The sequence below is a fragment of the Lampetra planeri genome, chromosome 48 (assembly GCF_965212315.1).
Source record: "Lampetra planeri chromosome 48, kcLamPlan1.2.h2, whole genome shotgun sequence".
NCBI classification, from domain to species: Eukaryota; Metazoa; Chordata; class Hyperoartia; order Petromyzontiformes; family Petromyzontidae; genus Lampetra; species Lampetra planeri.
The window spans coordinates 5780136-5807262 of NC_136154.1; the positions used below are offsets into that span (position 1 = coordinate 5780136).

A 27127-nucleotide genomic window follows, 5' to 3' on the forward strand; every position below is an offset into this window, starting at 1 on the left:
TTTTGAGTTTGCGCGTCTCTCTCTCTCTCCCCGTGGTCGTGTGGCTTTTTCTCCAGGTCCTCCGGTTTTTCCCTCGACATTTAGAATCGAGATCACGCAATCAGAGTATTTGGCCGCTATAAATGTCCACACAATGATAAGCCACTTCGTTGAGCTTTCATTCGTGATGGCCAGGTGGTCGCGTCTGATAAAAGAGCTACTACGTATCTAGTTAGACCTTACTTGGTAAAATCCCAAAATAATTTTTGTTAGTTTAAGTATGTACATATATATAATTGTAAACAGAATCACAAACTAACGCTCAACTTTCTTAAACGTGTAAGAGTCAACGCGCGCCACCACCGTGCGACATCACGCGAGCAACCGGGACGACGCAGAGAATCTCTCAACCCTTTCCCGAGACGTCTGCAGAGTTGCAGGGTCGGTGGGTGTCACCGTTCACGGGGTGGGTGTCACCGTTCACGGGGTGGGTGTCACCGTTCACGGGGTGGGTGTCACCGTTCACGGGGTGGGTGTCGCCGTTCACGGGGTGGGTGTCACCGTTCACGGGGTTGTGTCACAGTTCACGGGGTGGGTGTCACCGTTCACGGGGTGGGTGTCACCGTTCAATGCAGAATCCCGAGAAACGAGCGAGCGGCTCGCCCTCGTTAATTGTATTTAGAGTGGCGCAACAGTGGCAGCAGCAGCAGCAGCACTGCTGCTGTTGTTGTTATAAAGACGTCGTTGCTCACCGCAGAGAAGCATAGCGACACGACCGCCGCCACTCTGCGCTAGCCGGCGCCAAAACTGTGCCACACTCCCTGCCCCGCGTGGCCCTGTGGGAGCCTCGGTACTGATAAAGTTACTTTAGTTTTTACTGCGTTTTGTTGTTCCCACGACGACGACGTTCACGCACGGCGCGTGAACGTCGTCGTCGCGACGGCAAAGGGTGAAGTTCACGCTGGGAACATTTTCAACGGGGGAGGCAGCAATAACACGCAGGGTGATTCAAGTGCAGATGCCCCACTCATACCTACACCCCCCCCTTCCAACGCCCTCTCAGAATATTTTTTCAGACCGCAGGAATCCGATGAGCTATGAAGCTCTTCTCCGCAGATCTCCAGCCGAGATGTCCTCTCCTAGCACTCCCCCCCCACCTCCTCCCCGTAGCTTTCCTCTCAGCGGCAAAGTGAATATCGTGCAAGCGATGGCTCGGGGCTACGGGACTGAGTGTTCGGAGATTTGTGAGCGGATGCCACCTACGTCATCGGCCGCGGTTCAGTCTACCGCTGGATGGGTACGTACTGTATGTACAGTACGTACTGTGCGTACTGTACATACGTCGCACGGGGCAGGGCTACGAGACGGCACGCGGTGCGCATGGAGATCGGCCGGAGACGTGCAGACTGGGGTATCTGTAGGTGGATCGCCCTGCGGTGCCCCCCTCTAGGGTAACAACAGTGCAGCTCTGCACGAGGGACTCTGCACACTCACGCACACAGGGACCCCCAGGTGATGGGGGTGGGGGGGGGACGTGCAGTGGTTGGGACCTAGAACTCCGCACTTGCAATCGAGGGGTGGCCGGGTCGGTTTAATCTCCCACCCCCCACAGAGTGTGAGGCAGGTGTAGGAGGATCCGTAGGTTTCTGTGTTCACATTCAAAATCAGTTTCAAGGGTGGCACAGCCTCAGTTAATCACGTGGCCTGTTTAAAACTAATTCACAGCTCGGCGCTGTGCGCTTTATGCTCAGGATGGTTGACTTTTCTGTTTTCACGGGAAGGAGAAAATGCATTCTGGCCGGTGTGTGTTCTCTGGTGCCTGTGAAGAGTTGATAGGTCTGCAAACGCCTTCTCACACACGGTGCACTTGAACGGCTTCTCTCCCGTGTGTGTTCTCTGGTGCCTGTGAAGAGTTGATAGGTCTGCAAACGCCTTCTCACACACGGTGCACTTGAACGGCTTCTCTCCCGTGTGTGTTCTCTGGTGGCTGTGAAGACGTTGTAAATGTGCAAACTCCTTCTCACACACGGTGCACTTGAACGGCTTCTCTCCCGTGTGTGTTCTCTGGTGTTTCTTCAAGTTACCCTTGTAGTCTGTGCTGTATGGACATTGGTCACACTGATGACTTTTGTTACTGGGGTTAGAGGGGTGTCTGCTCTGCACGTGATGCTGTAGACTAGAGCGGCAGATGAACTGACGGTTGCAGGCAGGACACGGCAGCCTTGTGACCTCCACTCTCACTCCACCTGCGTTATCCCAGAGAAACAAGACACACGCGCACACACCAACATCTAGACATGAACACTCTTGCACACGTGTGTGTGTGTGTGCATATACAAAGGTAAAGGTCCCCAACAGACATAGACTATTGGGCAAGTGCTGTTTGCGAGTACCTATGAAGGCCGGCATGGCACACGAGTAGGTGGCCAACACCAGGCCCGGCCGCCTTTGTCTCTCCAGTGGCGATGTTTCCACGTTTAAGCTAGGTACTCATTTGAGGCTGAGTCAACCTAGGGAAGGCCTAAATATTCACCACTGACGTTAGTGGTGAGTGGGAATCGAACTCAGGTGGCCGGGTTCGTAGTGCAGTGGGCTCCATTCATATATATACACACAAAGACAAAGAACCCCCGTATAACCTGCATATACTTTTGGGACAAGTGCTGTTATCGGGCACCTATGAAAGCCAGCACGGCACACGAGTGGGAGGGTGGCCAGCACCACACATGGCCGCCTTTGTCTCCCCAGTGGCGATGTTTACTACTACACACCACACCAGTTACTCATTTGCACCTTATCAGTGTGGGTGGTGCCTATCACCTCTGGTGAGTGGTGGCTATCATCTCTGGTGAGTGGTGGCTATCATCTCTGGTGAGTGGTGGCTACCACCTCTGGTGAGTGGTGGCTATAGTCTGGTGAGCAGTGGCTATCATCTCTGGTGAGTGGTGGCTATCATCTCTGGTGAGTGGTGGCTATCATATCTGGTGAGTGGTGGCTACCATCTCTAGTGAGTCGTGGCTATCATCTCTGGTGAGTGGTGAATATCATCTCTGGTGAGCAGTGGCTATCATCTCTGGTGAGCGGTGGCTATCATCTCTGGTGAGTGGTGGCTATCATCTCTGGTGAGTGGTGGCTATCATCTCTGGTGAGTGGTGGCTATCATCTCTGGTGAGTGGTGGCTATCATCTCTGGTGAGTGGTGGCTATCATCTCTGGTGAGTGGTGGCTATCATCTCTGGTGAGTGGTGGCTATCATCTCTAGTGAGTGGTGGCTATCATCTCTGGTGAGTGGTGGCTATCATCTCTAGTGAGTGGTGGCTATCATCTCTGGTGAGTGGTGGCTATCATCTCTGGTGAGTGGTGGCTATCATCTCTGGTGAGCGGTGGCTATAGTCTGGTGAGTGGTGGCTATCATCTCTGGTGAGCGGTGGCTATCATCTCTGGTGAGTGGTGGCTATCATCTCTGGTGAGCGTTAGCTATCATCTCTGGTGAGTGGTGGCTATCATCTCTGGTGAGTGGAGGCTATCATCTCTGGTAAGTGGTGGCCATCATCTCTATTGAGTGGTGGCTATTATCTCTGGTGAGTGGTGGCTATCATCTCTGGTGAGGGGTGCCTATCATCTCTGGTGAGTGGTGGCTATCATCTTTGGTGAGTTGTGGCTATCATCTTTGGTGAGTTGTGGCTATTATCTCTGGTGAGTTGTGGCTATCATCTCTGGTGAGTGGAGGCTATCATCTCTGATGAGTGGTGGCTATCATCTCTGGTGAGCGGTGGCTATAGTCTGGTGAGTGGTGGCTATCATCTCTGGTGAGCGGTGGCTATCATCTCTGGTGAGTGGTGGCTATCATCTCTGGTGAGCGTTAGCTATCATCTCTGGTGAGTGGAGGCTATCATCTCTGGTAAGTGGTGGCCATCATCTCTATTGAGTGGTGGCTATTATCTCTGGTGAGTGGTGGCTATCATCTCTGGTGAGGGGTGCCTATCATCTCTGGTGAGTGGTGGCTATAGTCTGGTGAGCAGTGGCGAGTCTCTGGTGAGCAGTGCTCACAGTGTTCCTCACTTGGTGGAGGCTGCACGGGCTGCAGGTCTCTGGCGGTGGCCCTGGGAGCCATCTCGTTGCTGCTGCTGCTGCGGCGTCGCGAGGGCCCGGCCTCGCAGGCGATGCCCAGCTCCTGGGCGAACTCCTCGCCGTACCAGACCAGCAGCTCAGAGCCGGGCCCCACGGCACGGAACGTGCGGTAGTAAATCTGCCCCCGGTGCTGGAAGGCCACCAGGTTCTGCTCCTGCTCATTCCTCGCGCAGTTGACGAACCTGCGCGGGCAGACGCGGGGGCGGGGTGGGCGCCGTTAGCGAGCGCCTATTAAGGGCCGGCACTGGGCGCTACGTGAGGGTGGTGTGGCTGGAACCACGCTCCGTACCGGGTGCTCATTTGATGCCGAGTCGACCAAGGGGAGGCCCAGGGTTGGTCTCTGTGTGTAGTGGTTCTGGTCTCTGTGTGTAGTGCTTCTGGTCTCTGTGTGTAGTGGTTCTGGTCTCTGTAGTGGTTCTGGTCTCTGTTTGTGGTGGTTCTGGTCTCTGTGTGTGGTGGTTCTGGTCTCTGTGTGTGGCGGTTCTTGTCTCTGTGTGTAGTGGTTCTGGTTTCTGTGTGTAGTGGTTCTGGTCTCTGTGTGTAGTGGTTCTGGTCTCTGTGTGTAGTGGTTCTGGTCTCTGTGTGTAGTGGTTCTGGTCTCCGTGTGTAGTGGTTCTGGTCTCTGTGTGTAGTGGTTCTGGTCTCTGTGTGTGGTGGTTCTGGTCTCTGTGTGTGGTGGTTCTGGTCTCTGTGTGTGGTGGTTCTGGTCTCTGTGTGTAGTGGTTCTGGTCTCTGTGTGTAGTGGTTCTGGTCTCTGTGTGTAGTGGTTCTGGTCTCTGTGTGTTGTGGTTCTGGTCTCTGTGTGTAGTGGTTCTGGTCTCTGTGTGTCGTGGTTCTGGTCTCTGTGTGTAGTGGTTCTGGTCTCTGTGTGTGGTGGTTCTGGTCTCTGTGTGTAGTGGTTCTGGTCTCTGTGTGTAGTGGTTCTGGTCTCTGTGTGTAGTGGTTCTGGTCACTGTGTGTCGTGGTTCTGGTCTCTGTGTGTAGTGGTTCTGGCCTCTGTGTGTAGTGGTTCTGGTCTCTGTGTGTAGTGGTTCTGGTCTCTGTGTGTAGTGGTTCTGGTCACTGTGTGTCGTGGTTCTGGTCTCTGTGTGTAGTGGTTCTGGCCTGTGTGTGCAGTGGTTCTGGTCTCTGTGTGTGGTGGTTCTGGTCTCTGTGTGTAGTGGTTCTGGTCTCTGTAGTGGTTCTGGTCTCTGTGTGTGGTGGTTCTGGTCTCTGTGTGTCGTGGTTCTGGTCTCTGTGTGTAGTGGTTATGGTCTCTGTGTGTCGTGGTTCTGGTCTCTGTGTGTAGTGGTTCTGGTCTCTGTGTGTTGTGGTTCTGGTCTCTGTGTGTAGTGGTTCTGGTCTCTGTGTGTGGCGGTTCTGGTCTCTGTGTGTAGTGGTTCTGGTCTCTGTGTGTAGTGGTTCTGGTCTCTGTGTGTAGTGGTTCTGGTCTCTGTGTGTGGTGGTTCTGGTCACTGTGTATAGTGGTTCTGGTCTCTGTGTGTGGTGGTTCTGGTCTCTGTGTGTGGTGGTTCTGGTCTCTGTGTGTAGTGGTTCTGGTCTCTGTGTGTAGTGGTTCTGGTCTCTGTGTGTAGTGGTTCTGGTCGCTGTGTGTGGTGGTTCTGGTCTCTGTGTGTAGTGGTTCTGGTCTCTGTGTGTAGTGGTTCTGGTCTCTGTGTGTGGTGGTTCTGGTCTCTGTGTGTAGTGGTTCTGGTCTCTGTGTGTAGTGGTTCTGCTCTCTGTGTGTGGTGGTTCTGGTCTCTGTGTGTAGTGGTTCTGGTCTCTGTGTGTAGTGGTTCTGGTCTCTGTGTGTGGTGGTTCTGGTCTCTGTGTGTAGTGGTTCTGGTCTCTGTGTGTGGTGGTTCTGGTCTCTGTGTGTGGTGGTTCTGGTCTCTGTGTGTAGTGGTTCTGGTCTCTGTGTGTAGTGGTTCTGGTCTCTGTGTGTAGTGGTTCTGGTCTCTGTGTGTGGTGGTTCTGGTCTCTGTGTGTAGTGGTTCTGGTCTCTGTGTGTGGTGGTTCTGGTCTCTGTGTGTGGTGGTTCTGGTCTCTGTGTGTGGTGGTTCTGGTCTCTGTGTGTAGTGGTTCTGGTCTCTGTGTGTAGTGGTTCTGGTCTCTGTGCGTGGTGGTTCTGGTCTCTGTGTGTGGTGGTTCTGGTCTCTGTGTGTAGTGGTTCTGGTCTCTGTGTGTAGTGGTTCTGGTCTCTGTGTGTGGTGGTTCTGGTCTCTGTGTGTAGTGGTTTTGGTCTCTGTGTGTAGTGGTTCTGGTCTCTGTGTGTAGTGGTTCTGGTCTCTGTGTGTAGTGGTTCCGATCTCTGTGTAGTGGTCCTTAAAACAATAATCACCTCATCCAGTTTGATTTAGATTCATCCTGAGCATCAACATATTCACGATCCTTTTTGTTTTTGTAAATCTGAAACACACACGCACACGAACAGATCCACGGATAATGAATGTGAGTTGGACTGTAAGTTGAACTTCTTTCGTACTGTACGTAGCCAACCGTGCTGATCGGAGGTGCGGGAGAAGGACAACAAACTAAACACTAAAAGCAGTTGTAAAGAAATGCATTTTCAATCTACAAGATTTTAAAGTGCATAGCTCCCAGTTGCTTCCTAGCATTGGAAGGAAGAGCCTTCCAGACGGCCGCAGAAGTGCATCTGTAAGCGCCGCGCCATGCGGTGACGACCGTCTTTGCACGATGGGTAGCCAAACACCGCTGCTGCTGTGAGCATGAACAGAGTTTGCGTGATGATGGTTTATGCTTCTTGACGAGATCAGCGGCGAGGTATCGTGGTTTATTTTTGTGTAAGGAGTGCGTGAGGCAGAACCACTTGTCTGTGGTTCCTCCTCGCCCATCGAATTTGTTCTGTCCTTGCGAGCGAGCGGCTACTGTGGGTTAGAAGTTGAACTCATAATTATGTTAATTTTTGGGTCTCTCTGTGAATCTGTGGATCCCTGTTTGATTCTCTGTGCAAGTCTCTAAGGCTCTGTGCGAGTCTCTGTGCGAGTCTCTGGGTCTCTGTGTGAGACTGTGGGTCCCTGTGTGAGTCTCTGAGTCTCTGTGCAAGTCTCTAGGGCTCTGTGCGATTCTCTGGGCTCTGTGCGTGTCTCTGTGCGAGTCTCTGGGTCTCTCTGTGAGTCTGTGGGTCTCTCTGTGCGATTCTCTGGGTCTCTGTGCAAAGTCTCTGGGTCTCTCTGTGCCAGTCTCTGGGTCTCTGCCTGAGTCTGTGGGTGACTGTGTGAGGCTATGGGTCTCTGTGCAAGTCTATGGGTCTCTGTGTGAATCTATGGGTCTCTGTGCGAGTCTATGGGTCTCTGTGGGAGTCTATGGGTCTCTGTGTGAGTCTATGGGTCTCTGTGAGTCTCTGGGTCTCTCTGTGCCAGTCTCTAGATCTCTGTCTGAGTCTGTGGGTGACTGTGTGAGGCTATGGGTTTCTCTGTATCTCCTTCACGAGCCTCCTCTCCACACACACACACGATGATGATGTAGGAACAGGAGGAGGCTGCAGCAGTGGCAGTGGCAGCAGCAGCAGCTCACCAGCCAGCAGTACTCGCTCACGGGGTTCTCCTCAGACACCTCTCCTTGGTAGGGCCCAAATATCACCCCCTTGGGCAGCTTCTTCCTGTTGCTCCACACCCCGAGGCCGGCGCCGGCGATGGAGGAGGCGCCGACGGTGAGGCCCTGGGGCAGGCTGAGCCGGGCCCTGTTGGCCACTCCCGGGGCCACGGCCGTGTCCGCGATGAACTCTGGCGGGCCGTGCACGGAGCACTCCGCCAGGTAGAAATCCCTGCACAGCTCGCAGACTGAGAGCCACAGCAGCAGCAGTGGGAGGAGAGCGAACCGCAGTAGCAACAACAACAGTGGCACTGTGAGAGAGTGAGAGAGTGAAGAGCGCTCCAGACAGATGCCTCCCTCCCTTCTTTAGCTCGCTCATCGGAGATGTATCCCCTGTCACCCTCCCTGCATCCCTGAGTGAGGGAGCAAAAGAGAGAGAGGTAAGTGAGAGTGCGAGAAAGGGAGCATGTGAGAGGGAGAGAAAGGAGGAGAGAGTGACAGTGTGAGAGAGAGTGTGAGAAAGTGACGGTGTGAGAGAGAGAGTGAGAAAGTGACAGTGTGAGAGAGAGAGTGAGAAAGTGACAGTGTGAGAGAGAGTGTGAGAAAGTGACGGTGTGAGAGAGAGAGTGAGAAAGTGACGGTGTGAGAGAGAGTGAGAAAGTGACAGTGTGAGAGACTTTTGACTTTTATAATTTTATTTCACCAGCGCAAATTGCGCTGGAATATTCCGGTTCATTCAGTATACCTGCCTTTATGGCAACCAAAAATTATACACCGTCATCTCGCACCACATCGCCACCGCTCCACAGCCAGTGTCCGGTGTGCTCGTCATCCGGGCCCTCACACCCTTTTGCCTGGCAGAGTAGTTCTTCCGCTCCCACCTCCTCACCCTCCTCCCCGGCTGGCGGCGGCGGTGGTAGTGGTGATGGTGTCTTCTTCAACGCCTCGGGGGGGAAGGGGGTGATGGGGGGGGATGGTGGCTGCTTTCGGACTTTGGTCATCAAGGCCTTTACCCGGAAGATTTCCTGGCGACTATATCCGAACGTGCTCGGGTCCTGGACCACACGCCGGGCCGTGCTCATAAAGTTCCTCCTGTTGGGGAAACTGTCCTGCACGCGAATGTTTCGTCTCCCATACGACCATTTTAGGAAACCAAGGAGGTATTCGGGAGAGCACCCCATCTCGTCCATCGGAGGCCAGGCCTTCGGCCTCTCCCTCCATCCCGTTGGGGCACCACCGCTGACGACGCTCACCTCGCTCCCCTGCGACGACGAGGCAGGCGAGGCCGGGTCCGGCTGTTCCACTCCCTCGGTCGCCGCCTTCACCCGCGCATCGCCGCTGGCCTTCATGGCCTCCCTCTCTTTGACCTCCCTCGCCCAGGCTATCCTCTCGTCTTCTTCCTCTTCGATTTCGTCCACATCAAAGGAGGGGAACAGCCCCGATTTGTCCATTATTCCCGCTATCTTTTCGATCTCTTGGGCGCTGAAACCATACTTATGTGGCTCATACCTCACTTCCACTACCACCCCCGCAAGGGAGTACCTTCCGGGGAAAACTTTTGCCAGCTCCCTCGCCACATTCCCCTTCTTCTCTTTTTCCGCCGTCCTCCACCAGCGGAGGAGGGCTTCGGGCGTGCATTCCCCGGGCTCAGCCTGCTTCCTCCTGCCTCCAAGCTTTTGGGGGGACGCCCTCCCGTCCCAATCGTCCTCCCGGTCGTCACCCTGAGCTTTCCCGTCGGCGCCAACCCACCCTCCGGTATCCGCCGACGTTCCGGGAACGGGGACCTCACCGGGCTCGGTCCCAAGTGCGTGCAGCTTCCTCCAACCCTTCGGTCTCTTGGCCCGCCCCGTGGCGGACGAGGGGACGTTTTTTGGAGGCACGAAAACGCCCGGCACCCAACTGGCGCCCGCGGCGCCCAGCAAAGTTAGGCCCGGCTGCTGCACTCCCTCCGTCGTCTCTGCCAGAGGTGCGCTACCTCTGGCCTTCATGGCCTCTCTCTCCATGTTCTCCCAGCAGCTGCTGCTCTCTGCAGCACTTTCTCTCTCGGTCGTCGTCAGCTCCATGCTCCCCTCCTCGTCACCCATTGGGCCGTGTGAAGGGAGGCCCTCCCGGGCTGCAGCTCCGCTCGGTTCAGCACTGGCGCTGGCGGTGAGTGCGTGCAGCTTCCTCCAACCCTTCGGTCTCTTGGCCCGTCCCGTGGCGGACGAGGGGATGTTTTTTGGAGGCACGAAAACGCCCGGCACCCAACTGGCGTCCGCGGCGCCCAGCAAAGTTAGGTCCGGCTGCTGCGCTCCCTCCGTCGCCTCTGCCAGAGAAACGCTACCTCTGGCCTTCATGGCCTCTCTTTCCATGTTCTCCCAGCAGCTGCTGCTCTCTGCAGCACTTTCTCTCTCGGTCATCGTCAGCTCCATGCTCCCCTCCTCGTCACCCATTGGGCCGTGTGAAGGGAGGCCCTCCCGGGCTGCAGCTCCGCTCAGCTCAGCACTGGCGCTGGCGGTGGTCGACGGCTCCTCTCCTCCCGATGCCGGGACAGGCGGAGCCGGGCTCAGCGACCGCGCTCTCGGCGTCACCACGTCCGCCGGGTTCGCGTCGCTGGTGGTCTCAAATACCTCTCTCTCTGTCTCCACTGGGCAGCAGGCTGGCTGGCTGGCCGTCTGTCCGACGTCGCCAGCTACGGCCGCCCTCTTCGGCTGGCCGTTTTCACGCTTGCCCATTCTCCTCTTTTTCCTCGCGCTCCTAACAGCGGCGGACTTTCCACCGTTGTTGTCATTCTCATCAACAGGTGCCGGCTCTCCACACTCCGGTGCAGTGTCGGCGTCTTCCTGCTGCTGCTGCTGGTCCTGCCGCTGCTGTTGTTGCTCCTGCTGCGGCGACGCCTGCTGCAGGTGCTGCCGCTGCAGCTGCTGCTGCTGGCCCTGCAGCTGCTGCTGCTGGCCCTGTAGCTGCTGCTGCTGCTGCTGTCGCTCCTGCTGCAGCGACGCCTGCTGTGGGTGCTCACGCTGCTGCTGCTTCTGCGCCTCATGCTGCTCACGCTGCTGCTGCTGTTGTTGTTGCTGCAGCATCGGTGTTGTCTCCTTCGTTGCAGCTCCACTCCGCTTCGTTCCGGTGGAGCAGTTTTTCTTGAGGTGCCCGGCACCACCACACGCGTAGCAGCGTGGCTCGGCCGTGGCCAGGTATATTGTATGGACGCGGCCACCAGCGGTACGTTTGATGGCCACGTCCAGTTCGGTACACCCACTCTTGAGCACGAGGAACACCTGTCGTTGGCCTGACAGGACGTGCCTCAGTTCCTTCTTTTGCGTTCTTATGTGCAGCAGGACGATGGGCGACACTACCACGCCGTAGCGTTGCAGTTCCGCCCTTAGCTCTGCGTTCGTGAAGTATGGTGGTGCGCCGGAGATGGTTACCCGCGCAGCCGGTGTAGAGAGCGGGCTGCATTGCACGAGCAGCCCCCCCTCCCCTCCGACGCGGAGCCCGGTCTCGACGACACGCACCGCCGCCTCCACCGTGGCCACGTAGACCACGTAGCCCCGGTTCTCCCTCTGTATTACTCGGATGGCTGCCGGCCCGGTGTGCGCCGCCACCGCCTCAGCGACGTCGTCAAGCGGCGTCCCCAGCGGAGGGAAGCAGCGAAACCCGTGCCGGTCCGTGAGGGCCTCCATGCTGCCAGGCTGAGCCATGGTGCTTGCATGGCAGCAGCGCAGTGGCAGCGAAAATTAATCGTAGAAAAAAATAAAAAAGTGATAAAAAAGTAATAGACCCCACACAAACCAAACACACAACAACACACCTGAGACCAACCACCAGACAGACAAACAAACACTCACGCACAGACAAGCACACACGCGCAGGACAAACACACAGACGAACCACACACGACCGAACCAACAAGTAAAAACAAACGAAACCGAACAATCAAACAAACATACAAATGAACAAAAAGACAGATAAACGAACAAACGCACGCGCAAGCAAACATACAAACAAGCAGACACACAAAACAAACACCCACCAAACAGACAAGCAGGCCAGACACACGCGGTGTTAAGCCAGGTACAAAGCACCAGGCCAACACACAACGCGACCAACCAAGCAGACAAACAAACAAAACAAACACACAGACAAACACACAAACCAGACAGACACACACGCAACACAAAACAAACACTCACCAAACAGACAAGCAGGCCAGACACACGCGGTGTTAAGCCAGGTACAAAGCACCAGGCCAACACACAACGCGACCAACCAAGCAGACAAACAAACAAAACAAACACACAGACAAACACACAACCCCGACAGACACACACACACAACAGTAGTAATGAAAAAAACTGTTTCTATAGCAGGCTGATTTACAGGGAGAAACGCAGGATAAACTAGCGTTTTTCCCTAGTTTACTCTCCTTAGGCCGGGCTCAGGCTCACACCTGAGCCCAGGCCCCCATCCACACCAACGTTGAAGCGGGAGCAGCAGGTGCGCACAGCCTCACCCCACGGTGGCGAGAGAGAGAGAGAGTGTGAGAAAGTGACAGTGTGAGAGAGAGTGTGAGAAAGTGAGAGAGAGAGTGAGAGGGAGCAGGGGGTCTCACAGAAGAAGTCGTCGTCCTGGGGCTCCTCCACCTCTGTGTAGACTTGCCTCTCGCGCGGGCGCAGGCCGTAGCGAGAGCGAGCGCTGCGCGACACCGCCACAGCCTGGGCGGAGGCCGGCGGCACGGAGGAGCCTGCAGGCAAACACGGCGAGATGTTGACTACCTCTCCTGGTATACGGGAGGTCGTGGGTTCTATCCCGACCCTGATGAAGCCTGCTGTATATGTAATAAAGGACTCTTTCACAGTGTAGATCTCCGTTGTCCTTTATTCGGGTTCTTGTCTCTCTCTCGCCCCTACGGCGTCCTCGCTCAGACCCGCACCTCCTCCACCGTACACCCTGCAGCCACACCGCTGCTCCGCTCCGCAGCTACACCGCTGCTCCGTCTGCAGCCACACCGCTGCTCCGCTCTGCAGCCACACTGCTGCTCTGTGTGCCCCGCACACTCTGCTAGCTCTTCACACCCGGCGAGCTTCCCACACTCCGCTAGCTCTCCTCCACTAGCTCGACTGCACTAACTCTATCCCACTTGCTCTGCTGTGCCCCACGTACACCGCTGGCCGACGGTGCCGTGGCCTCCCACCACGTGGCAAATGGCGCCACCCTCTCGCCACTGCCCAGCGTGGCCTCCCCCTGTTTCCACTCCTTCCCAACTCCCAGATCGCTTCCGGTTCTCCCCCTAAATCCTCTCTCTCACGTGACCCTGACTCCTCCTTCTCCTCACGTGACCCAGACTCCGCCCCCTCTTTCCTTGCTCGCATTACACATGGACTAAGTCTTCAATTATTGTTATGGTGTCAGGCACTGGAACCTTGGTGAATAGAGAGATCACATCAAAGCTGACGAGGACATAATCAGGAGAAGACGTAGTCCAACATGGACTGAACCCTGATGTCCCTGCACTGGTTAGGCACTGCCTCACCAACACGTACTCCACCTGGAATGGTACCTTCTACAAACAAAATGAGGGTACCCCTATGGGTTCCCCCTTGCCACCAGTGATAGCCAATGTTTTCAAGGAGAATTTTGAAACAGGCGCCATCCAGACATTCACCCTGCGTCCTTCCCTGTCATTTGGCCACAGCATTGAACCAATTTCTAGACCACATCAACTCCATACACTCATCCATCAAATTCACCATGGAAGTGGAGAAGGATGGCAAGCTACCATTCTTGGATGTTCTGTTTGAGAGGAGGCCCAATGGCTCTTTGGGACATTATGTTTACAGGAAGGCCACCCACACAGATTCCTACCTGAAGCCTCATTCCCACCACCACCCGGCTCAAAATAATTCCCTCATCAAAACACTATACCATAGGGCCCACTGCATCTCTGACCAACACCACCTGGCCAGTGAATTAGAACATGTACATCTGGCCCTCAAGATGAACAGATACTCGGACCGTGTTATCCGCCAAGCTGTTTCTCCTACCATGGAGACTCCGATCAAAATCATTAAATTTCGATTTAAAGCTTTCGTGACTGCAGGGATTCATCTTCTTGGTTCTTTCGGTAAAGTCACGTAGAAGGGAAGTAATAAAATAATAAAAATAAAACATAATAAAATAATTATCACGACGTTTCGGCCACAACGCAAGCAGCCGTCCTCAGGTGAAGAACAGGTCTGTCGGAAAGACAGCGTCTGAATGGGCACCACCAGGCTTGGCAGCGTATATTTAAGCTAGGTTGGAGGGGGAAGGGCGCCTTGACAAAGGAATTTCCATATCAAGAGGAATTTAGCATATTTATGGGAAATGCAGATATGGGATTAGTCACTACTTGTGGATTGCGTAGGAGGTGGGGGGGGGGGTTTCAAAGTCATATTATGCCCGTGCATGACGCAGTATGCAGGATTAGCAGCATCAAAGGGAGGGAGTAGGGTTAGCAGTAATAGAGGGAAGGAATTTTAATAGTAAGGAGCTGCAGCAGCTAAACCACCACGTAAAGAACTAAAATATAAACGACATCAGTATCATCAATATACTAAATATACTCTCCAATAAGCTGAGCTACTAACAGTAAGTCATACATTACAATTCTATGTCGCAAAAAATATAATATGCCTCCAGCTAAACTTGTTTCTCTTACATCACATGGGTCTACCCCGTACTATATACTGCCATAGACAAACCCAACATTAAATTATATACTGCATTACTATACACCACCCTATACCTTAGACTATACATTGTAATATTACACTATGTATTATTCTACCCACCCTACTGTATACCACACTGCTGTATATTCACTATACATATCCATATTCCCAGTCTTTTACTCCCAGCTTTACACACTACCATCACTATGAAATTTGACTTCAATCCCGGCTTACTCCCATCACTTGAAAAATGTGCCACACGTTGTTTCGAGCGTGCAAGTTTAGCTTGCACAACTCTAATTTACCCTCCTGCAGCATAACAAAGGATGTCTTTAATCGGCTTAACTTAGCTTTCTTATCTACTTCCACCCCTGCATCACAAAGCTTCAGTTTGAACTCCATGCGTTACCTCCCAGCCCACACCCCGCCCCCACACTCGGCTTAACTTAGCTTTCTTATCTACTTCTGCCCCCTGCATCACAAAGCTTCAGTTTGAACTCCATGCGTTACCTCCCAGCCCACACCCCGCCCCCACACTCACCATGCCCCCTCCCCCCACAACTATATAATTCCTCGTCACAGCCATCTCTTAGACACGCTTAAGCGGTTACGCTTTCGCTGCGTTGTCCCCACCTGAAGACTAGACGCTTGTGTTGCGCCCGAAATGTCGTTATTTAATTTAGTTGTTTTCATTTTAAATTTATTCAATTTTTTTACCTACGTGACTTTACCGAAAAAACCAAAGAGTATGGATCCTTGCAGTCACGAAAACTTCTAATCTAGAAACATTAAGTTTATAGGCTGCATCAGTACCAGCAGCAGCACTGACAGTAGCAGTAGTATCAACAGCAGTGGCGACTTTTATCAGCAGCAACAGAAGATTGCGGAGTTCCGGTGGGAATAAAGGGGAGTGTGGAGTTCTGGTGGGAATAGAGGGGAGTGTGACGTTCCAGTGAGAATAGAGGGGAGTGTGGAGTTCTGGTGAGAATAGAGGGGAGTGTGACGTTCCAGTGAGAATAGAGGGGAGTGTGGAGTTCCGGTGAGAATAGAGGGGAGTGTGGAGTTCCGGTGAGAATAGAGGGGAGTGTGGAGTTCCGGTGAGAATAGAGGGGAGTGTGGAGTTCCGGTGAGAATAGAGGGGAGTGTGGAGTTCTGGTGAGAATAGAGGGGAGCGTGGAGTTCTGGTGGGAATAGAGGGGAGTGTGGAGTTCCGGTGGGAATAGAGGGGAGTGTGGAGTTCCGGTGAGAATAGAGGGGAGCGTGGAGTTCTGGTGAGAATAGAGGGGAGCTTGGAGTTCTGGTGGGAATAGAGGGGAGTGTGGAGTTCCGGTGAGAATAGAGGGGAGTGTGGAGTTCCGGTGGGAATAGAGGGGAGTGTGGAGTTCTGGTGTGAATAGAAATCACCGCTGCAGGCTACGCACCTCCACGTATCCTCTGGAGCGCCACCCTCAGGGCCTCCTTGCAGGCGGTGGCTCTGCGCTCCAGCCTGAACATCGCCATCCTAGCCTTGTGCACCTCCCTCAGCTCAAATCCCCTGAACTCCTCCTCCTCCTGCTGCTGCTCCTCCTCCTCCACGCCCTGCAAGATGCTCCACACGTACTCCAGGGCTTCCGCTTTAGTCTGAGCGGAGGGGGCGGTGGGGTGAGGGGGCGGAGGGGGTGTGGGGGGTGGAGTTGGTGCGGTGACCAGCGGTGGCTAGGAGATGTTAACTCCCTCGCCTGGTACGCAGGCGGTCACGGGTTCGATCTCGACCCTGACACCTCTTCGGATTCCTCCAGTACAATACATATTCTAATTCTGATATTCTGATTCTGTAAATCTGATTCCATACATCAAGCAGAACCATGCCGTCATGCTGAACCTCGGTGGGTATGGCAGGCCAAGCCTCTTCACAACTAAACTAATGAATAAACTAATTATAATAATAAGCCCAGACGTTGTACCAGAGTGCCATGCAGAGCGGGCATGGTAGCTAGGAGATGTTAACTACCTCGCCTGGTACGCAGGAGGTCATGTGTTCGATCCTGACCCTGATGTGGTGGTCGCTGCGTGGATTTTTCTCTGGGTCCTCCGGTTTTTCCCGTCACATTGAGAATCCGGATCGCTCGTTTTAGAGTATTTGAAATATCCACGTGATGATGATATCAGCCGCTTCGTTGAGCTATGAGTTGTGATAGCCGGGTACCGCTTGTGAAAGAAAGAGCGACTCCGTAGCTCAGTGAACCGTGACTCTGAGCTCCGTAACCTCCGAGTCTGCGATGGGACATCGACGTCTGCCCGTCTCGTGGAGTCTGTGCGCGTTGCAAACCCAGTGGTCATTGTCACCGTGGTCACGGTGTCTACGCTTGTCTACGCCCTTCTCAGGTTCTGTTCTATCACCTCAGATCCTAGAGAGGAGTGGCGAACGTCTCGTGTGTACGTGTTGTGTGTGTGTACGTTAGGTGTTTAGTGTATAGTAGTGTAGTGTATATTAGTGTATAGTGTAGTGTATAGTAGTGTATCATGGTGTAGTGTGTCGTGTAGTATTTAGTCATGAATAGTGTAGTGTATAGTAGTCTATCATGGCGTACGTCTAGTCTGTACGTGAGGCAGCGATAAGCGCGTGCCTGTTCCTATTTCTCTGTAATGATTGGAATTATACAGAAATTACATTTATAACGCGGATCAGTGGAACATTTCTTTTTACTTTTCGTAACAGCTATTTTCATTGGAGTATATGACAGGCGAGACTCTGCCTCGCCTGCCTCCCCTGACCGCACGTCCCTGGTATAGCAGTGTTTAGTAGTATGTATGTACGTTGAATTTATTTGGCACCGTACGTAGCCATCCTCGTTAATGGGAGGTGAGGGGGAAGGACAACAAACTAAAGACAACAACAGCAGCAGCAGCAGCTGTAACGAGAGGAGTGCCGTGCGCTGTGCACAGAGACCTTGCGCTTGCTGGGAGCTGCCCTCGCGTGCCACTCTCCCACGGTGGCCCAGCGTGAAGCAGCCCCCTTGCCTCCTCCTGCGTGAACACACGCACACACGTGAACACACACACACACGTGAACACACTCACGCACGTGAACACACGTGAACACACACACGTGAACACACGCACGCACGTGAACACACGCAACAACAACAACAACCGCCATTCGCCACTAATTGGCGGTGACGTCACCACGACGTTTGTGCCAGGCCATGTGCACCTTGAGGCCACGTGAAGTGTAGAACGCCCGCTGGCAGGAGGTCACGGGGCAGACCCAGGTGCCACGGGTCGATTGACTAAGATGACCGAGATGACTGGCTGATGCACCACCTGTGCCCCTTACTGTGCCAACTTGCTGTGCTTTTGCCACCCGGCGCTCCGCTCGTTGTTGTGAGCGTCGCTCCTCCGCCCTCCGTTGTTGTTGGAGGGCGTCCTTCACGAGCCTCCTCCACAGAGCCCGATCTTGACACCGCTGGTACCAGTCATCGGCAAGTCCACTCAGCTCCATGTCCTCCTGTACCACATCACTCCATCTTTTCTCTAGCCCGTGTCACGCCCGTTTAGCCCCCTCGATCCGGCCGAACAAAAGCTGTTTAGGCATGCAGTGGCTGGGCATGCGGGCTACATGACCCAGCCAATGCAGCCTTGCCTGCCGGAGGAGCTCACCGATGGGACTTTGCCCAGATCTTTCAAGGATTTGTGAGCTCCTCACACAATCCAGCCTGGTAACACCCAGGATGGATCGTAGGCAGGCCAGCCTAAATGTTTCTAACCAGCGAAGATGCTCCATTAGGGGGGTCCACGTTTCGCAAGCGTAGAGAAGGAAGGGAATGACTGTGGCCGAGAAAACCTGAAGCTTCGTGCGGAGTGACAGACCAGGTAGCTTCCACACAGCGTTACGCAACCGATGAAAATATATTGCCGCTTGACTGATTCGGAGTGAGACCTCTGCTGTTAAACTGGAGCCGGTCATAAGCACACTGCCCAGGTATGGGAAACTCTCCACAACTGCCCCATCACTGATTGGGAGTTGTGTGGGTGGAGTGTCCAATGGTAAAAAATACCCAGGCAGGTGCTTCGTTTTTGGTGGGGCTGATGGTAAGGCCCCACCTCCTAGTGGCATTCTCCAGTCTCAGCAGCAGCGTCTCCAACTCCTCCTCTAAATGAGCAGCTATTACTACATCATCGGCATACATAACGTGGTTGACCAATAGGGAGCCATCCCTTGATCGCACCCAGGCATCGATCAGCCTCCCATTATATCTACCAAATGGAAATTCCCTCGGTACAGCTATTGAAGGCTTCACGAACCCACGTGGTCAAAATTGATGTTAAATAATGTGGGAGCCAGAGGACATCCCTGTCACACCCCAAGGTGTACAGGGAATGGCTCCGACTCCCGGCTACGTAGTTTTACCCGGGCCCGCTCACCATCATTAAGGTCCTTAATAATCGTGAGCAGAGGGTCAGGGACTCCGAAAGCACGAAGAACAACCCAGAGCCCAGGCCTACTGATGGTGTCATAGGCCTTGACCAGGTCAATAAAGCAGAGATGTAGGTCTTGTTGGAATTCCCTACACCTCTGCTGTAGCAGACGGACAGAAAATATGGCATCTGTGCAGGACCGCCCTTTCCTGAAACCGCATTGGGGATCCGCAAGCCTCTCCTCAGCGTGCCTAGCAAAGCGATGTTGAATAATCCTTGCCAGCACCTTTCCCGGCACACTGAGGAGTGAGATGCCCTTGTAGTTGTTACTGTCTGTGCGGTCCCCCTTCTTAAAGAGGGGGACCACCAGGGCATCCTTCCAATTTTGCGGTACCCGTCCAGTGGTCCAGACTGTTGTTATGATGTCATATAGGGCAGTCTGTGCACAAATGCCACCCTCCCTCATCATTTCGCTTGGGAGATCATCTCTGCCCGGTGCCTTTCCTGGTCTCAGACTCCGGATCGCCGTCAGTACTTCCTCAACAGATGGCATCTCAGCCAGCCACTCACAGAGGGTGACTTCTTCCAATATTTGAGGCACCACAGCCTCAGCAGGGTCATCCCCACTTTGTGCCATGATGTTTTCCTGGCTGAGGGATTTCCCCTCCCCCAGGACCTCACAGAAATGCTCAGCAAATCTGCAAACCTGTTCCTGGGGGTCGGAGATTGGATCACCGTTTTTTCCCCTAATGATGGTAATCGGTGTGGCGCTGGAGGTTACTTTTTTGATGGAGTTAAATAGTGATTTGTGATCGCGGGCCACTGAGGCAGACTCCATCTCCTCAGCAACCCGTGACCACCACCCATCCTTGCAGCGCCTTACGGCTCTTCAACCCTCCGAGCGAAGGTTGCGGTAAGCCTCCTCATTGTCTGACGTGGGATGCTGGAGCCGATGAGAGTGGGCCTGTCACTTTTTCTCAATTATCCTGAACACCTCCTCTGTCAGCCAGGGTCTCTGGGGGTTCTGGAACGCGTACCCAAAGCAGCCATTGCAGCTGCATGAGTCACAGTCCTAAACCTCGCCCATTTACCCTCGACATCAGGAAGACTGGGGGATGATGCCAACCCCAGCCGCAAGCGATGATGAAATTCTCACTTGCAACTTTCATCAGCTAACTAAAACCAGGCCACTTTAGGTTGGAATGGGGTCCTGGGTGTACACCCACCACCAGAGTGGAAGAATGGCAGGCACATCTTACAGATGACTAGTCGATGGTCAGAGGGCAGATCAGCTCCACGGTACAGTAGGTCCTGGTGTCAAAGACATGGGTTCGCATCCGCTGGTCCATCACTATGTAGTCCAGCAGATGTTCTTGCTTGGACCCGGCATGCATCCATGATGTTGTGTGGATGCGCCGATGTCGGAAGAGCGTGTTGGTAATTACAAGCCCATGGGCTGCACAAAAATCTAGCAGCCTCCTACCGTTGTTATTGAGCTGATCTGGCCCATGCCCTCCAATCACTCCAGACCAGGTGCCAGTATCATGACCAACTCGGGCATTGAAGTCACCCAACAAGATGACTCTATCCCGAGTGGCCACTTTAGCCAGTACCTGTGACAGGAGGTCATAGAAGGCATCTGAATCATCGGCTTTGCCTGCATCCCTCCACGGATGTTCGTCTTCGGTGGGGGCATAAGTAACCACGACCACCACTCCTCGCCTCCGGTTGATGGGAAGGCGAGCCCAAAGTAGCCTGGGCCTTACAGCTTCCCACACCTCATCGCCACGCTCCCAAGCCCCCTTCATTCTTTTGTTCGTAAGAAAAACACACGCACACACGTGAACACCCGCGAACACACGCACGCACGTGTCCATGTGTGTGAACACATCGATACCCGTGAACACACGCACACACGTGTGAACACGCGGACACGCATGAACATATGCAAAGACAAATATCCCCCGTATAGCCTTAGCAGACTCTAGGGGCAAGTGCTGTTAGTGAGCCAGAACGGTACACGAGGGGGTCGGTGGCCAGCACCACGACCGACCGCCTTTGTCTCCCCAGTGGCGATGTTTACACACTGTACCAGGTACTAATTTGAAGGTGAGTCGACCTAGGGGAGGCCCAGGACCAGTTTAGATAATCGTCACTGGTGTTGACCGTGAGCAGGAATCGAACCCGGGTCGCCAGGTTCATAGCGCAGACTGCTAACCAGTTTAACATGTAGGATTTCGCGACCAATATTATTAATTTTTTGGGTTATATCGCGTAAATATGAATGTGTCGTTAAACCCGTCACCATCCGACGCAGCCAATCCGTAAGGTTTGTCAGGTAAACAAAACGTGCCAATTAGTTACTAGTTCAGCACTAACCGGTTGTGTGTTGGACAGTAAACCCACAAAATTCACAATTCGAAAATGGTACTGTGACGTTCCACTGGTGATTACAACCAGCTTCATCAAGCGAGTCTACAGGGAGTCTCTGTGTGAGTCTACAGGGGGTCTCTGTGTGAGTCTACAGGGGGTCTCTGTGTGAGTCTACAGGGGGTCTCTGTGTGAGTCTACAGGGGGTCTCTGTGTAATTCTACAGGGGGTCTCTGTGTGAGTCTACAGGGGGTCTCTGCGCGAGTCTACAGGGGTCTCTGTGTGAGTCTACAGGGGTCTCTGTGTGAGTCTACAGGGGGTCTCTGTCTGCAAGCGCCCTTTTACGTTTGCCTCCTCCGCCTCTTCGTCCTCCGTGCATCGCCACCTCCTTCCTCTTCTTCCTCCCCGTCCACTCCTCGTCGGAGTCGCTCGACCGCCCGCACTCCGCTCCATTCCCCCTCGCCCTGCGCTTGCCGCGTGCGCGCATGAACTCGGGCTGGGCCGGGTTCATCCCTGCGCAAGGAGGCAGTCGGTCATTGTTATTTGTACGTATTGGCGGGACACCGGTGCAGCATAGCAACACACCGGGTCCTCGTAACACAGTCCTGACGATGTGATTATTATCAGAGCGCGTTTGTTTGCGTGTTCACCACAAGTACACGTGGTTAATGCAGTAACTTTATTCCTTGCAAAAGGAATAATCTATCTGGTGTGTGAACATATTAACACCTCCTGTTTTATTGCCAGAAAGGGTAAAACCGATTCTTATTTTTCATACTTTGATACTGGCAAAAAGGTCCCATGATATAGCTGCTCACCCCGAGCTATAAATGCTCTTGACACTGCATTGTCTTTGCGCTGTCGCCTTTTGGTGTTGTTCTCTGGTCTGACACTGGTGAGACTAGGCCATGAAGAAGGCTGTCTCTGGGGTAGACCAATCAGTTTCAAAGACAATGATTAAATATTATCAGAGAGTGTTTGTTTGTGTGTTCACCACAAGTACACGTGGTTGATGCAGTCACCTGATTCCTTGCAAAAGCTATAATCTATCTGGTGTTTTAACATCTTACCACCTCCTGTTTCATTCCCAAAAAGCGTGAACCCTATTTTTATTTTTCATAGTCCCGACGATGTCGCTGTTGTACTCAGATTCAGCAGCTGCGTCCCCCATTCCGAACGTGCGGTGGCGACACCACGAGTCGTATCGAGGCACCGTCCGACCGAGTCTCTAGGGGCACGAGGAGTCCAATCTTGCCACTGGAGCACGGAGCAGCCGATCGTCATCAGACTGGGCGCCGCTGTACGGCAACAGACTGCGAAGCTTCGTGTTCAGTGTTGCTCATGTAACGTTCCGTCTTCCCACCGCTTTGGCATCACGACAACTGGTTTTGACGCACCACCACCACCACCCCGAAATATCCTTCTGTTCGGGGTCTCGAATCGCGAGGAAAATAAATAATTTTTGCCACAAATGTGCTGATTATTTAATACAGCGCTTAGGTGTACCGCCACTACGTTCATTTATATTATTTGGCTGCTACAACAACAACCCCAAGCAATACAGTAAACACGATAGGAGTGATTCTAGATTTGAAGCTTTCGTGACTGCAAGGATTCATACTCTTACGTTTTTTCGGCAAAGTCACGTAGGTAAAAATAAAAATAATAGAAATAATTTATTTTATTTCTATTATTTTTATTACTTATTTTTACCTACGTGACTTTACCGAAAAAACCTAAGAGTATGATAGGAGTGCAAAGTATAGGAAAGGTAAACAAACCACACACACAATAAATAAACTATTTTTGTAAATGTTGTGGGTTTACTCTCCAACATTAGGAATCCGATGAGCTATGATGTCCCATAGGGGGCACGGGGTCAGAAAGTTACAACAACACAAAACACAAACACGATAGGAGTATTTTTATTATTTCCCTTTTACGTGACTTTACCGAAAGAACCAAGCAGACTAATGTATTTTGAACTATACATTAGTGCTTTTTGGTTTATTATTATTTAAATGTACATTTTTTTTTTAATCTATTATATTAAGTTCGCGTGCTTGCTTGCTTGCTTAGGACCGTGCAAATCTTTCGGTCGTTTTTTAACCCACTTCCCGTGATCCAATCGAGCTGACATTTTCCACACAGACTCGTTGTGCCAGACAATTATTATTCGTGAAAAAAAATTCCCCAAATTTTACACTTTTTAGGCAAAAAAAATTATTTTACATATATTCAAATAGAACGCATTCATGGCTTTGGCTGAACGTCAGAGTGTAGGAGCCCAGAGCGTAACCCCTCCACAGGCCGTGGCGGAGTAGCGCAGTTGGTAGCGCCCTTGCTTCCCATGCCAAAGGTCGCGGGATCGATCCCCGCGTCCTCCACAGGCGAATATATTTTTAAATCCTTTATATTAAGTTCGCTGCCACGCATATAAAGGATTTATAGTGAAAAACTTTGTTTTTACGGGTTATACTTATTATTCACATTATTTTAATTTTATTTTTTCTATCTACGTCACTTTACCGAAATATCCAAAGATTATGAATTCCTGCATTCACAAAAGTTCAAAATTTATTTTTGTAAATGTTGTGGGTTTCCTCTCCAACATTATGAATCCGTAGGTAAAAAAATTAATAAAAAATTAATAAAAGTACTTTTATTATTTTTTATTTTATTTTTTACCTACGTGACTAGAATTATGAATCCGATGAGCTATGAAGCTCTTTTTCATAGATGTCCCATAGGGGGCACGGGGTCAGAAAGTTACAACAACACAAAACACAAATACAATAGGCGTGCAAAGTAGAGGAAAGGTAAACAAATCATTAAACTAAAATTAAATCTATTTTAAAATCCTTTATATTAAGTTCACTTGCTTGCTTGCTTGCGCGCTTACGACCGTGCAAATCTTTCGGTCGTTTTTTAACCCACTTCCCGTGATCCAATCGAGCTGACATTTTGCACACAGACTCGTTGTGCGTGAAAATTAATTTTCGTGAAAATTTTACACTTTTTAGGAAAAAATAAATTGTATTTAATTACCAATTGCTTAATGGTGGCAGGAAATCATCTGACCCATAGGTGGCAGCCATCTCAAGCCAGAGGACGAGAGGACTCTAGCCGCCACGCATATAAAGGATTTATAGTGAAAAACTTTGTTTTACGGGTTAATTTTTTATTTCACCAGGTGAAGTCCACTGAGCTATTGGCTTCCTTTTCAGAAGCGACCTGGCTGCCATAAATGACAGCTCAACCAAGTGGCTTACCACGTGGACATTTATAGCAGCAGACAAATACGTTAAACGCGTGATGTTGATTCTACATGTGGAGCGAAAACGCGGAGGACCGGGATCGAACCCACGCCCTCCTGTAGACCAGGCGAGGTAGTTAACATCTCGCCGGGGAGAGACACACGCAGACTCCAGATATATGACAGGCATCGTCAGGGTCGCCATCGAACCCACGACCTCCTGTAGACCATGAGAGTGAGTTAACATCTCGTCACCGTGGCGCCCCATGCATGCCACTCTGCTACGACGTCTTGGTCTCATCATTATAATTACCGCGACAATTAGTTTAGTTGTGAAGAGGCTCGGCCTGCCGTACCCACCGAGGTTCAGCAGGACGGCGTGGTTCTGCTTGATGTTCCTGTAGCGCCGCTTCTCGCACTCGGCCAGATCGCTCCACTCGGCCTTGGTGAAGAAGCCTCTGATGTCTTGGAAGTCGCCCATCTCCTGCTGCTGCTGCTGAGGCGCAGAGACACGGAGGGACGAGACGCGGACGACGGTCAGACGCAGTCACGGAGATGGAGTCACACGGAGACAGAGTCACAGGGATACGAGACTAAGATCCCCCGTGTGGCCTTAACAGACTGTCGGGTCAAGCGCTGTGAGCGAGTAGCGGCGCCTATGAAGGCCGGAACGACACACGAGGGGGTGGGTGGCCAGCACCACGCCCGGCCGCCTTTGTTTCACACACCGCTACACCAGGAACTCATTTGAGGCCGAGTCGACCTAGGGCAGAGACCCCAGTTCCATTCCCGCTCACGGCCACCACCAACACCGGTGACGATCATCTGAACCGGTCGTGGACCTCATCCCCTAGGTCGACTCAGCCTCAAATGAGCACCCAGTTTAGCGGTGTGTGAACATCGCCACTGGGGAGACAAAGGCGGCCGGGCGTGGTGCTGGCCACCCACCCCTCGTGTGCCACAGCGCCGGTAGCCTTAGTAGGTGCTGCTCACTAACAGCCTGTTAGAGGCTACACGGGGGATCTTTGTCTTTGTGGTAAAGTGTGTGAACTCCACACCTCTACCATGACGTACTAGCTCCAGCTTTACCTCCACCTGAGGTAACCTCAGGTTACCTCAGATACAGGTAACCTTTACCTCAGGTGAGGTACCTTTACCTCAGATGAGGTAACATTACCTCAGGTGAGGTAACGTTACCTCAGGTGAGGTAACGTTACCTCAGGGGAGGTAATTTTACCTCAGGTAGAGGTAAAGTTACCTCTATCCGAGGTAAAGTAACATTACCTCAGGTGAAGTAGCTTTTCCTCAGGTGAGGTAACTTTACCTTAGGCGAGATAACTTTACCTTAGGCAGAGGTAAAATTGCCTCAGGTAAGGTAACATTATCTCAAATGAGGTTACTTTACCTCATGCGAGGTAACATTACCCTAGGCTAAGTAAAATTACTTCAGGTGAGATAACTTTTCCTGAGGTGAAGTAATACCTCAGGCGAGGTAACTTGACCTTAAGTGAGGTAACGTTACCTCAGATAGAGGTAACTTTAGCTCAGGTAAATGTAACATTACTTGATGTTATCCTAACGTATTCACATCACTTCAGCTAATGCCCATATCGTAATATTCTCACGTAGTTAAATCATTAAACACAATTATCGCGTGATTATTACCTCAGGGTAAGGTAATCGGAATTCAATGGAAGGCGAGGTAACTTTACCTCACGTGAGGTAACTTTACCTCAAGCGATGTAATATAACGTTAGGTCGAGATAACATTACCTCAGGCAGAGGTAAAATTACGTCAGGTAAGGTAACATTATCTCAAATGAGGTAACTTTATCTCAAATGAGTTAACTTTACCTCGCGGGAGGTAACATTACCTCAGGTTAATGTAACATTACTTGAGGTAATCCGAACGTATTCACATCACTTCAGCTAATGTTCATATTTTTACGCTAATATCGTAATATCGTCACGTGGTTATATCGTTAAACACAACGCTCGCGTGACGTCACCACCTCAGTGTCGAGCCGTCGACACTTCACGCGGCAGCCTCGAAGTGCACCCAGCCTGGCACAGGCGCCGTGGTGACGTCACCGTCACTCAGTGGCCAATGGCGGCGATTGGTGGTGGTGGGGGGAGTAGGGGGTGGGGGCATCGGGGGGTGGGGGTGAGTGGGGGGGAAAAGGGGGTGGGGGCGGAATGGCGGTTGGTGAGTGGTGGGAGGGGATGGGGGGAATGGAGGGTGGGAGGGGTGGGGGGTAACGGGGGAGTGAAGGGGGCGAGACGCGGACGTCACCACGCAGTGACGTCATCAGAGTTTTTAAAGTTTAAATTTTTATTCTGGAGGAATCCGATGAGCTGTGAAGCTCTTTATTTTTCCACAGATGTCCAGTAGGGGACACGTGGTCAGAACGCCACAACAACAAACACAACACAATAAACACCGTAGCAGTGCAGAGTATCGGAAAGGTAGGCACATGACCAAAACACATCTGTATAGTCGTGTGAATTGAAATCTGTAGGGGCGTGGGAATTTAAATTTGTAGCGGCATATGAATTGAAATCTGTAGGGTCGTGTGAATTCAATTCTGTAGGGGCATGTGAATTGAAATCTGTAGGGTCGTGTGAATTGAATTCTGTAGGGGCGTGTGAATTGAATTCTGTAGGGGCGTGTGAATTGAATTCTGTAGGGTCGTGTGAATTGAAATCTGTAGGGGCGTGTGAATTGAAGTCTGTAGGACAGTGTGACGTGTAATTTTGTTGGGTCATAG

At 52.2% G+C, this 27127-nt stretch overlaps 1 protein-coding gene across 2 annotated transcripts; it reads right to left on the reverse strand.

The window, feature by feature from the left end:
• Positions 1-26456, reverse strand: LOC144733889 (histone-lysine N-methyltransferase PRDM7-like). 2 transcript variants are annotated; one of them, XM_078615898.1, is made up of 10 exons: positions 26372-26456; positions 24720-24852; positions 21449-21616; positions 17265-17341; positions 15757-15955; positions 12235-12366; positions 7626-7891; positions 6430-6497; positions 4041-4291; positions 1-2225 (listed from the first exon to the last, which is right to left on the reverse strand). In XM_078615898.1, the coding sequence occupies exons 2-10, from the start codon at positions 24838-24840 to the stop codon at positions 1699-1701; spliced, it is 1809 nt and encodes a 602-aa protein (XP_078472024.1). In that variant the 5' UTR covers positions 24841-24852; positions 26372-26456; the 3' UTR covers positions 1-1698. The 2 variants fall into 2 exon arrangements, with proteins under 2 accessions (XP_078472024.1, XP_078472022.1); XM_078615896.1 differs by having other exon boundaries at positions 4029-4291.
• Between the last annotated feature and the right edge of the window lie 671 nt (positions 26457-27127).